General features: G+C 40.0%; 1 protein-coding gene across 1 annotated transcript in view; it reads left to right on the top strand.

The window, feature by feature from the left end:
* The first annotated feature begins 964 nt into the window (after window positions 1-964).
* Window positions 965-12940, top strand: part of LOC134207432 (uncharacterized) — a 35670-nt gene continuing 23694 nt past the window's right edge. Inside the window, exon 1 of the mRNA XM_062683156.1 lies at window positions 965-1301. Within this exon, the coding sequence (XP_062539140.1) occupies window positions 1260-1301 (42 nt within the window). The 5' untranslated portion in view covers window positions 965-1259. The remainder of the gene's footprint in view (window positions 1302-12940) is intronic.

Below are 12940 nucleotides of genomic sequence, written 5' to 3'. Positions count from 1 at the left end.
TCGTCGACGCCGCGCCACGCTGTCGCTTGCATGAGACAAGCTCTCTGCAATGAGTCAAAATATGAAAGTACCAAATGGCCATATGAATCAAGATAGACGTAACTCATAGAATCAAAACAAATAATCGAGGAAATGAAAACAAACGCCGCCGTTCGGAGTCAGTAATTCACTCACTGTCGGTTCTTTCGAAAACAGCACCCAACGAAAAACCGTGCGGCTGTGATGGGGGGAAAGAAGTGGCGCACATTAAGATTACTCCCTCTTTGTTGAAACCGTGCTGGGTAATAAAAATTCATAACGCATCATTCCCATTGAAAGCACATTCTCCCCTTGAAAACTTCTTTAGTGGCAGTCATTGCCTGCGTTATTCTACAAAAGGGGTCCGACAAAATTTTAAATTTACGACGTCATTTATTTTCGTGCATTTTGTGAGATCGCGTGATTCCGAGAAAGTAGGTTCTTTTCTTTGGAAATAAGATCACATTCGGTTTTTGAAGCATTGTATCGAATGATTGCAGGAAGTTAGTTCATGTATTGCGCTATCACCGGATATGTAAAGGTCACAAATCTAATGGATGGTGGATAATAATGGATAAACATTTTTTTTTATTCCTCAATGAAGTACAGCATTATCTCAGTTCTACCTACCTGTTGAATATAAAACTTGATACCAGAGCATCAAATGATTTCAGATGCTTTGAATATATTGCTCTTCAGCAACGGAATTAGAACATGATTCATGGGCAAATATCTGCGTAGCAAATAGTTGAACCGATTACTATATTCGTCATAAATTGCAAAATACCGGCATGGAAGTGGAAAAACTATACACACTGCACATGAGAATGTTCCATGCGATCAAGCGTCGTGGTCGTCGTCATCCACATCGTCGTCGGTCGTCGCCATCGTCGCTCATCGTCGTTGCTGGCGACGTCCTATGCCATTAAGAAGCCAAACCGCACCATCCGTCGAGTTTAGTTTCGCGCCAACCATCGCCTCGTTCGGTTCTCATATTTTATTTTGCGCACTCGGTTTGCACATTTTGCTCTAGTGATCAATCAACAGCCGACCAAACCTCATCGTTCAACAATCAGTGACCCATCCGCGTTCGAGTGTGACTTTTAAATAGGCATTTAAATAGTGATTGTGTGTGGTTAAATCGAAATCCGCAAAGCGCAGGCTAATCGAAATCCGCAAGGAAACAAGTGCCAGTGAATTGAAATATCGAAAGGAACCTCCCAGAAAATCCAACAGGAACAATGGCCGTTAGTCGATTGTCGATGCTGAAATTCCTAGAACTGGTTAGTATTTCTCGGAACCACGAATGTTATATCAGGAAAAAGGCGAGTCTTAACAGTTGGGACGACTCGGCTATCGCATTACTTAACCACCACGGTCCGTTAATGCAGATATCATCAGCTATTGGTTGGAGTGGAAATGATAACTGATACGATTGTCACAGATATGCGGAGATAGTCGTGGAATGATTTCACACACTGGGCACTTCATTTAATTGTGCATAAAACTCGATAAGTGTAGGGCAAAATATAGTGAATTATTAATAAATTTGTATTCAAATTGAGGCATAAGTCTTGCAAAAAACAAGCACGTGGGATAGAACTTTGGATGCTTATTTTTACATTTGTCGTACACGGTTGATTTGCCTCTGGATTTGCTGCGAAACGAGCACTCAACATCTTTGGGCACCGTTTTTCAACCCTATCGATTGTGGTATTTTTCAAGGGACCTCTACTCTATCACCGTACCTTAGTGTAATTCCACATTCGATAAATACATAACAGGGTGCTTTTCATGCTTGCTTTTGGTAAAAGTTTTGATATAAATGATTATAAATTGGGTTTGTTTGCTGTCATACAGAAACTGAAACGGTTATTTGAATTATAATATATTATCAACCCTTGAAAATGTCCTCAACCATCGGCCGAAACGTCGGGCAAATGATTAATTATCGTTTATCGTAAATCTGAAAAAGCCAAAGTTTGAGTGTTCTTCTGAATTTCGATGCGAAATTCCTCTGAAATTTAATAGAGAATTCTTTGAAATTAAAAACCCATGAGAAATTCTTCTAAATCTCACAAAAGAACTTCCGAATTTCTACGCAATTCTTAGGATAGGTCCCCGAACAAGACACAACTGTACACAACTTTCCATTACTCATATACGATAAAATTTAGTCATATATAAGTTACTACAACCAAATCTATCTGAATTGTGCTGCTAGGGTCCATTAAGTTAATATAACTTACATCATTACTTATTCAAGCTACTACTACTAAGTTTTATTTGTTTATCCTTCTCCTTCGCCCCTTTAACTCAATTCTCCTTTCATTTTTCTTCCTTCCCCTTGCATTTAAAAAAAAATCTAATTTTCATTTTTACTTCTTCCTTCTTCTTTTTCCTTCTTCATTCTTCCTTCTTTCTTCTGTCTTCTTTCTTTTATTACTTCTTCCTTCTTTCTTTTTTCTTTCTTCTTCTTTCTTTTTCCTCTTCCTTCTCCCTTCTTTCTTCTTTCTTTTTCGTTTTACATTCTTCCTTCTTCCCTCTTCCTTTTTCCTTTTGTCTTCTTCCTTGTTCCTTCTTCCTTCTTCCTTCTTCCTTTTTCCTTCTTCCTTCTTTCTTCTTCCTTCTTCCTTCTTCCTTCTTCCTTCTTCCTTCTTCCTTCTACCTTTCTCTTTCTTTCTTCTTCCTTCTTCATTCTTCATTCTTTCTTCTTCCTACTTCGTTCTTCTTTCTTCCTTCTTCCTTTTTCCTTCTTCTTGCTTCATTCTTTCCACTTCTTTTTTCTCCTTTCTTCTTCTTTCTTCCTTTCGTATTTCATTTTCGTTCTACCTTCTTCTTTTTTCGTCTCCATTTTTTTCTTTCTTCTTCCTTCACTCATCTTTCTTCTCATTTCTCATTCTCACTTCTCACTTTTTATTTTTTTCCGTCAGTCTTTTTCACTTCTCACTTCCCACTCAGTTTTTATTTATTATTTCTTATTTCTCACTTCTTATTTCTCACCCTCCACTTCTCATTCCTCGTTTCTCACTTCTCGCTTCTCACTCCTCACTTGTCATTCGGCTAATGGGTGCCCGCGTGGCTCTGACGTGTATTATTTTGACAGATCGAAGTGACATTTAGAAAACTCAAATATCCATCTATTAGTAGCACCCACTGAATGAATATTATTTGATTGTTAAAAATTGTGAAAAATTGAAATAAAAGAGCATTTTTTGCCAACTGTGTAGGACATCTCTAGGCATAAGTACGTTAGCCATAATGGACGTTAAACATAATGGACGTTAGGCATAATAGACGATAGGCATAACGGCCGATAGGCATAATGTACGTTAGGGATAATGGACGTTTGACATAATTCTGCCTTCTTTATGTCATAGGCTGTTCTTTGGGTCATTTCATGCCTAACTTCCATTATGCCTATCGTCCGTTAAACCTAACGTCCATTATGCCTAACGTACTTATTTATTTATTTGTCCACCGTCTTCAACATATAATTGTTGCACAGACTGTAACTTAAAGTAGTAACCTTAACCTATTTTTAAACGTAGTCTTACTAATATTAAAATCGAAACAGTCGCTCACGTCATTAAAATGTCTGCAGCAACTAAACAGTGGATTATGATGGCCATATAAGGTACGACGTGAGGGGATATAGAGCAGTGCGCGGCGTCGTAGAGAACGGTGTGGAGCGTAAAAATTTACTTGTCTCAATAAGTTTTCGCAGTCAATCACATTCCTCACCAGGTCAAAACAGAAAACCCTCTGTAGAAATACACGCCTCGATGTCAGGGTACTGAGTCCCATCAACTTGCACCGGTTTTCATACGGAGGGACCCTAGTAGCACAATTCAATCATTTTTGGTTGCAGCAACTTGGGTATGACCAGATTTAGTCATATAGAGGTCGCTCAACCTTGTTTGTGACATGTGTGCTACTCGGGGAGTCTAACCCGATCATTCCACGACAGGTTTCTTAAAGCATATGTCTTATGCCTATCGTCTTTATGCCTAACGGGGTATACCCGGGCCATATATCAAACTAGACGAAATATCCATCCCCAACCGAAAGATCTTGCAGGTCCTTGAGGTGTCAATCGCCCGAGCTCTAACGTTCCTGCATTGGTTGACTGTGTCGTACCAAGGTCAATTTAGTGCAGACACTCCCTAGGCCTTATAAAACCACAATAGGGGTCGGTCTTCCGCCAAAGACGTATGTCCTCTAGCATTGAGCATGAAGCTGGCACTCCTCCATAAACTATAAACTGTCCATATCAGTGCCAATGAGTCCATATCAAGACGTTTTGAGAGAGAAGCCACTGATGGTTCGATTACGAGACAGGGGACCGGTCTAGGAGTGACTGGAACCGTGTCGGATCGTCCACCCACGCTGTGCAGAGCCTTTTCGGCAGAGACCAAGGCCTTGTTTATCGCAGCGACCACGCATTCTACTAAACCGATCTTCGTCCAGTGCTTTTCAAACCGGCTCTTTGAATCAGTTCCTCGAAACCTTTGCCGGATCGATTAATCGTGCTCTGTCTCCGTCCGTTTTTCCCTCAACTTTGGCGGATGTTCATTCCTGATTGTTTTCGAGAACTGCTACGACCATTTAGCCCCAACGGCATTTCCGACCAAATGGCCTGTTAGAGCATCGCAGGTTTTGTTGCCAGAAGTAAAACCACCCGAGAAGCCCTCAAAGTAGCACATTGAATGCTTCAAGTGCGGGGAAAAGGGACAATACCAAAACAAATGCGCTTCCAACTCGAACAACTACCGTCACTTGATGGTTGCCAACTTGCCACCGTTGAGGATGTGAGGATCTCGCTGGTAATGTGGAAAATATTGCTCTCAATGCAAACAGCATGAAAAAAGAAGGCTCGCTTGTGTACTTGAGTAAGGCGCTAGCGATCATACGTTTCGAGACGACCAAGGATTGTGGGACGTGAGAAAAGCTCCAGAGGCCAACCGAAATTTGTATGACAAAACTTGGCAATGTTAAACTAAAAGCTCTATTGTTGGCCTCAATAAAGTAAAGGCATGCTGAAAACAGGCACATAAACCGGAGAGATTTAGCTGTCATGTAAAGGGATTGTCAGTATTGCACACTGCTACCTATTTGTTGACTGGATCTACGACAACCACCGTGGTAGAGTATCAAACACCTGATTAGAAATGGTTTGGCAGAAAGCCAAATCTGAGCAATCTGGAATTTTTTGGAAGTATTGCCATTTCAGAAATCCCAAGAACAAACGCCAGGAATTGGACAAGAGGCGTCTTAAAAACAAATTTGTTGGTTATGCCCAAAACGGATACAAAACGGGGATAGTACTTCGGATAAGATACTTATAGCTAGGGATGTTGTATTTGACGAATTATTAATGCAAATTAATACTACAAAGGAAAATGAAGGGGTGATGTTCATGGATAATACATCATTGGATTCGGATTATCTTCCAAAACCAAACCAACGGATTATCTTCATAACCTGTCATTTAGTGAAACTGAGCAAAAGAGTCAAGAGGTAGTCGTCCAGAATGAGAAAGCAGTTCCACAACGTCGATCAGCAAAGATGTGTCATGCCCCAGCATGGCATAATGACGTTGTGTTGAACGAGTCTAACAATGAGGCTTTCATAATAGCTTCGGAATTTGATGATATCCACAAAAACATTGAAAAACTCCAAAAGGGAGATGGTTGGCTTCTCTGGAAAAAAGTACTTCAGAATGAAATAGATGCACTCAAACAAAACGATACTGTCGTGACCCAGACGAGATTTCTGGGCTCGTCCGTTCTATACAGAAATACTCAGCAAACTGATTCGCAGTTCGTTTTGACTAGAACACGATCATTCCGAAATGTTTTCGTGGTGAACTGAATCAATATATCTTACAATCTTAGGTAGCTCGCTTCACATTCATAACATAATAACAATATAACAATAACATAACAATAACAAATATATATAAAAACCAATCTATGTATGTATGTTCGCTAACTACTTCTGAACCACTAGGCCGAATCCACCCAAATTTGGTACACACGTTCTCTATCCTCAGGGGAAGTTAACAAAGGGGGTGGGAGGGTCATTTAGGAAAGGGGGAGGGGTTTTGTTTAGAAAACGAACAATTATGTGTAACTTTCATCTCCCAGGACCGATTTCAACCAAATTTTGTACACATATTCACTATAAGGAAACAATCATATGAGAGATTTTGGGAAAGGGGAGGGGTCTGGAGGGAGGGTATTGTTCAGAAAACGGGTAATTTAGAGTAAATTCTGAACCCCTGCACTGATTTCAACCAAATGTGATACACATTCTCTACCCTAAAGAAAAGATAACAAATGGGGTGGGGCGGTCATTGTAAAAGAGGGAGGGTATGGGGGAGGGTTGTCTTTATAAAACGAGCAATTCAGTGTTACTCCCAACTTCCAGTACCCATATCAACCAAATATTGTACACATATTCACTAAGAGAAGTCGATCACATGGAAGTGTAATTTGGGAAAGAGGGAGGGGTCTGGGGGAGGGTATTGTTCAGAAAACAGGCAATTCAGTGTTTCTTTTGAACCCCTGGACCGCTTTCATCCAAATTTGGTACACACATTCTCTATCCTAAGGAGAAAATAACAAAGGGGTGGGATGATCATTGGGAAAAGGGAGGGTAAGGGGAAGGGTTGTCTTTAGAAAAAGAGCAATTCAGTGTAACACCCAACTCCCAGGACCAATTTCAGCCAAATTTGGTGCACATTTTCTATTCTAAGGAGAAGATAACAAAGAAGGTGGGAGGGTCATTTTGGAAAAGGGAAAGTTATGGGGAAGGGTTGTCTTTAAAAATGAGCAATTCAGTGTAACTCCCAGGATAAATTCCAACCAGATTTGGTACACTTATTCTCTATTTTTGGAAGATGTTTATTGAAAAGGTAGGGCCAAACAAAGATATAAAAATATATTGATACAAAGGTTCAATTCTATGAGCGGTAGATCTACCTCTGTGGGTTTCGTGCTACAGCATTGGACATTTTAATTCTATAATTTACTTTTCAGTCCCTAGCAAAGCCGGATACATATAGCTATTAGCTATCTATATATCTCGGATACTTATTCAACGTATGTGACGTATGTGATTTTGTAAACAAAAATTTAAACGTTGATTTCTGCAATCTGATAGCACTCCCACGCAAACTATCGCCACATACAGGTAGGGGAGGTTTCGGCTACATGTTCGTTGTATTGGTTTGCGTGGGAGTGTCATCATATTTGACAAATCGACGTATGCATCTTTGTTTACAAAATCACATACGTCGTTTTGAATAAGTTGCCGAGATATATAAAACTCAATGTTTGTATGTTTGTGTGTGTGCTCCAGCCTAACTTCTGAACCCATTATTGTATTGTTTAGTTATCGATCAATTCAACCATTTATCGAAATCATGGTTTGCCCAACGTAAAAAGCAATGATTAATGTGTTTCCTTCTGGATGGTGAATGTGATCCCTTCTTTAAAAATAGACGTTTGCTCGGAATAAGGCATCGGTGGATGTTTGTCCTTCTTTAGAAATAGACGTTTGCCCGGAATATGGCGATTATGGGTTCGCTCCCTTTTCCAAAATCAGTCAATGTTTTCAAATGAAATCTGCCTTCATTTGATCAAATGATGAAGTATCGATAAGATAACGCAATTATCCTGTTGACCAATTGGTTTATTCATTTTCCGATTGTGAAAAAAAAAACTGCGAATCAAACTGGCAATTCCGAGCAAGGCCGGGTACATAAAGCTAGTAACAAATACAATACAAAAGAGTATACTCTAATTAGAAATTCACTGATTGCCAATATCACAATGCAGTAAAGTGGATCACTATTTCGAAATTTCATAGACCGGATCTTATCTACTACATTCTTCTCCTTCTCTACTCTTCGGTGTGTAATAGAGGAGAAATGGCTTTATAGCTGCACATTGATATTCCTTGAAGCCTCTACATTTTTATTGTTAAATGAAGTAAATTCAAAACTTTTTTTCAATTCTTAAAAAAAATAAAAATAAAATATATCACATTTTACCCTCTTTTTCCCACCTTTTTTTAAAGATTTCAATGGAAAGGAATCATCTATTTTTTCCATAGAACAAAACAAACAGAACGAAAGTTGCTATTTGGCATAGCTAAAATTAATAGAAAACGAAAAAAAGTTTTTGATTGTAAACCAATAGTTACTTGATTTTTTTAAAAATAGTTTCACTATTTTTACTCAAAATTGATTATATTTGCAGCCTAATGAAACCATAAAATTTTGCCAACTACTGCTTTTTGTTGTTGAAATAATTCGATTAATGTTGGAAGGAGCAAAATTTGATGGAGCTCTACAGCTACCATAGGAAGGAAAGGGTTAAACCGCATCGTTGGATTTCTAAACCAAACACAATCAAACTTTGAAACGATTTGACCCCGGGAGAAAATGCTCGGTTCCGGAAGGGAACCCGCCTAAGCCCCAAGCAGCTGGTCGGCCGCTTCCGGGTGGGCACCAAAAGCCATCTTCTGTCTCCCGGGTCCCAGGGCGTTATTCGTAGGAGAGAGTTTCGGATGTGGGAGCATCAAGCGATAACGTCGTCGTCGATTACGTTAGCGATAGACTCGATATGAGCGTGGTACGGCTAGCAGGAGCGCGCTGGACACTACCAGGCTCAGGACGGACCGAACGAGTTGGTTCTCGGGACGTGGAGTCGCTTTGGCTGGCGGTTGGCTATGAGGCGGAGGATCTGGCGAAATCCGAACAGTAGATAACGATGGATGTCTTTGTCGAGGCTTAGGTCGGCGGTTGATGGTGAATCTTGGTGAAGCGGTTGAACCGACTGTGTAAATCCGTCGACGGATGCGTGCCAGTTTGGGGTGCCCGCGAACGAGCGTGACCACGACTAAATTTAGACCGATGATTGTGTTAGGCGGGGCTTGGCTTGTCTGTTATTTTCTGCTAGACGGAATTTCGGGGCCGACTCAACTAGGCTTAGGGTTTGACACATGCGTTGTTACAAACGGGATATGAAAGCTCATAGGCAATCGACCCGCAATATTAGCGCTTACACATGAGTCTTCACACCGTGATCGTCGTACACTTACTGTCCCTCGTTCGGTTTGGCGAGCTCCCGCCACCCCAAACTCTTGGGCACTCATTATTTTCGTCCTCTTCACCGTTTCAGTATTTCCGCCCAACGAATCAGTCGCATTCACACTGGCTCCAACGATCTGCGTTGCGTTTGGAGCGTTAGTTGTGCAGCCGCCCACCACATTTCTATCGGACGTTATCTAGCTGAACAATAAATGATCTTACCATCCCACATGGTAATGGCAATCAACTTCAATCTGACTTTTTTCAATTCAAAATAATTGTTATGCAATGTACATCCAATCCTAATTCAATCCATTCCAAAACCATTTCAAATCCAATATAAATCAAACCCAATCCTTATAAGAGGTGAGCCAGCCTAGGGCTGAAAGCCTCTAAAATAAAGACAATAATAATAATAATAAAACCCAAGCCAATCCAAATCCAATCTAATTCCAATCCAAATCCAATCCAAATCCAATACAAATTCAATTCAAATGCTTTCCAAATCCAATACAAATCCAATCCAAATAAAATTCGAATCCAATCCAAATCCAATCCAAATCCTTCCCAAATTCAATCCAAATGAAATCCAAATATAATCCAAATCCAATTCAAATTCAATCCAGATCCAATTCAAATACAAATCCAATCCAGATCCAATTCAAATCCAATCCAAATCCAATCCAAATCCAATCCGAATTTAATCCATATCCAATTCCAATCCAATACAAATCCAATCCAAATCCAATCCATATCTAATCAAAATCCAAATCTAATCCAAATCCAATCCAAATCCTTTCAACATCAAATCCAAATCCTTTCAACATCAAATCCAAATTTAATACAAATCCAATTCAAACCCAATTCAAATTCAATCCGATCCAATCCAAATCCAATCCAAATTCAATCAGAATCCAATACAAATGCTTTCCAAATCCAATCCAAATAAAATTCGAATCCAATCCAAATCCAATCCATATTTATTCCAAATCCTTCCCAGATCCAATCCAAATTCAATCCAAATCCAAATCAAATTAAATACAGATCCAATTCAAATCCAAATCCTATCCATATCTAATAAAAATCCAATCCAAATTCAATCCAAATCCTTTCCAGATCCAATCTAAATCCAAACCAGATTGAAATTTAATCCAAATCCAATTTAAATTCAATCCAAATTCAATCCAAACCCAATTCGAATTCCAATCCAATTCAAATCCTTTCCAAATCAAATTCAAATCCAATCCAAATTCAATCCAAATCCAATCCAAATTCAATCCAAATCCAATCCAAATCCAATCCAGATCCTATCCAAGTTCAATCCAAATCCAATCCAATCCCAATTCATATCCAATCCAAATCCAGTCCAAATCCAATTCATATCCAATCCAAATCAAATCCTTATCCAATCCAAATCTAAATCCAATCCAAACCCAATCCAAATCCAATCCAAATCTAATCCAGATCTTATCCAAGTTCAATCCAAATTCAATCTAATCACAAATCATATCCAATCCAAATCCAATCCAAATCAAATCCAATCCAAATCCAATCCAAATCCAAACCAAAACCAATCCAAATCCAATCCAGTTCTGGAATCATGTTCAGAAACTTATTCCGATGCTATAAACCGATATTCCACCATTCTGGTAGACCATCTACAGAAAATTTTAAACGTGGATTTATCTCCTCAACCACCCGAAACCGAGCAGCAAGAACATTACGGTCTTAATGGAAATATAGATTTCGTATCATATCGCTTAGAACACAAGTGATACGACGTCTTCATCATCATCACCCAGATGTAAACAACATATTACATCTGCTTGTCCATGCTAGAGCAACGTCTAACTTTGCGTAAACATCGGCTGCCAACAAAGTCTCCCGATTGGAACCCGGTTAGCTCCACGCTGGCTTCTGCCCCAGTGACTGCCGAACGGCGATTGGTTATCTGCTCAGAAGCGTAATGTTTACACTGCGGTTGTTCGGCGACACACCTTATGTACAATTGTGTGACTGTTTGGGCGCTTTTAATGCTATCTCCAACTGCATCCAATGCTATCTCCCGCAGTCTGATGATGGTCGTCGGATGTTTGACTTTGGCCCCATATTGGCTGAGTGCGTGCCATAAGCTTCTTACTCGTGCGATAGCCTCTTATCACCGGAATCTCCTTTCCTGTCCATATATTTCAAATATGTATGATTAATCGATTGACCACCTGAACAGTTTTGTGAATTGTGCATTCAGTTTGCCATTCATAAATCGCTTTGTTCTAGCACATGAGGGAATTTGCAAACAAATTAAAAAAACTAAAAACTTTCCACGTGAATAATTAAATGAAATGTCTCTCACGACGAAGTAGCAAACCGCTTGAATCGTCGAAGCTACTAACAAATCGAAAGAATCACAATCGCCCATGTTGGGGCATCGCTGAGCGACTTCAAGGCAAACAACACTGGACGGATGACTAACGCGCGATATTTGGGTTGCCACCGATCCCGCCGCGCGACACGCCAATGTTTGTCATCATTCTTAACTGCCTCAACCTCAACCGTGTGCCGTAAAGAGCATGCATATATCGAAGCAAAGCGTACAGCTACACCTGGAAGGAAGGAATTGCCTTGACCTATCTCAGTTCGCGCTTGGTTCAGACAAAGCGTCGTTCCAGTAGGTAAGCATTGGATGTTGTTTCAGTGATGAAGCGTCTGTCAAGGAAATATCGTGGACTGAACATAAACTAAAGCTTACTTCCTTGATAAATTCCATTCGCAGTGTGTTTAATATGTAGGAAGGAAAGAAACCAGCAAATTTATTGCGACGACGACGCCTTCATCGGAAGCAGCAGAAATAAGCATGACGTAGTCGCTAGTCACTATGAGATGCCTGATGTGCCTCAGGGTTTGATGCTGGCTAATTCCTTTAGCGTCCGTGCAAAGGGAGGGAGAACAGTTACTGTATAGTGATCGCTTTCAGTCTTTTGCACTGTGGGACTTGTTGCAATCCGAAGGGTTCGATAGTGGTGTGTGATTTTTACGACTGTCTACGACGGAAGAAGATTTTGGTGTGGCGTCTTGGTGGCGAGATAGTTTTCGTCCGATTCATATGAAGGATGGAAACAATGCGATAGAATTGCGTAGCAAATTTTCCTCAATCTGAGGGAATCTTTGGACAAACTAGGCAAACATGAAGACGCTAATATTCATGTTAGCAAAAATGGAGAAATATGGTCTCCATTAATGAATCCTTCGACAAGTATGGGCGGTAACACAATGTGACACAACCTATTTGGGGATCATACAAGTTTGATGCTATTTTGGTCTAATACTCGTTACGCGTGATGTCAGTTTTTATTACCGCATGTCAAAAATCTCCCTAAATAGATGCCACTAACGAGTTGATATGGGTCTTCCTTAGCCGTGCGTAAGACGCGCTACTCTACAAAGCAAGACCATGCTGAAGGTGGCTGGGATTGATTCCCGGTCTGATCTAGGAAACTTTCGGGTTGGAAATTTTTTCGACTTCCCTGGGCATAAATGTATAATCGTGTTTGCCTCATGTTATACAAAGGCAAAAATGGTAAATCGGCTTAGAAACCTCGCAGTTAACAACTGTGGAAGTGCTTAAGGTCTGAGGGTAGAGCGCTATTTTCGAACTAAAATGTCTATAACTCGAAATTGGGAAGGAGTTTCGGTTATCCCAGCAGACAATCTCTTTGAAATTTATCAAGTAATGTTCTTAGAAAATTTGGTTTTTCTATTTCGCAAATTTGAATTAATCTCTAAATACTGAGCTATTGTACAGCATAAATTTTTGCTTCTCAG

Source organism: Armigeres subalbatus, chromosome 1 (assembly GCF_024139115.2).
Source record: "Armigeres subalbatus isolate Guangzhou_Male chromosome 1, GZ_Asu_2, whole genome shotgun sequence".
NCBI lineage: Eukaryota > Metazoa > Arthropoda > Insecta > Diptera > Culicidae > Armigeres > Armigeres subalbatus.
The sequence above is the reverse complement of the archived record's forward strand: the minus strand, read 5'-3'. Positions and strand labels throughout refer to the sequence as shown.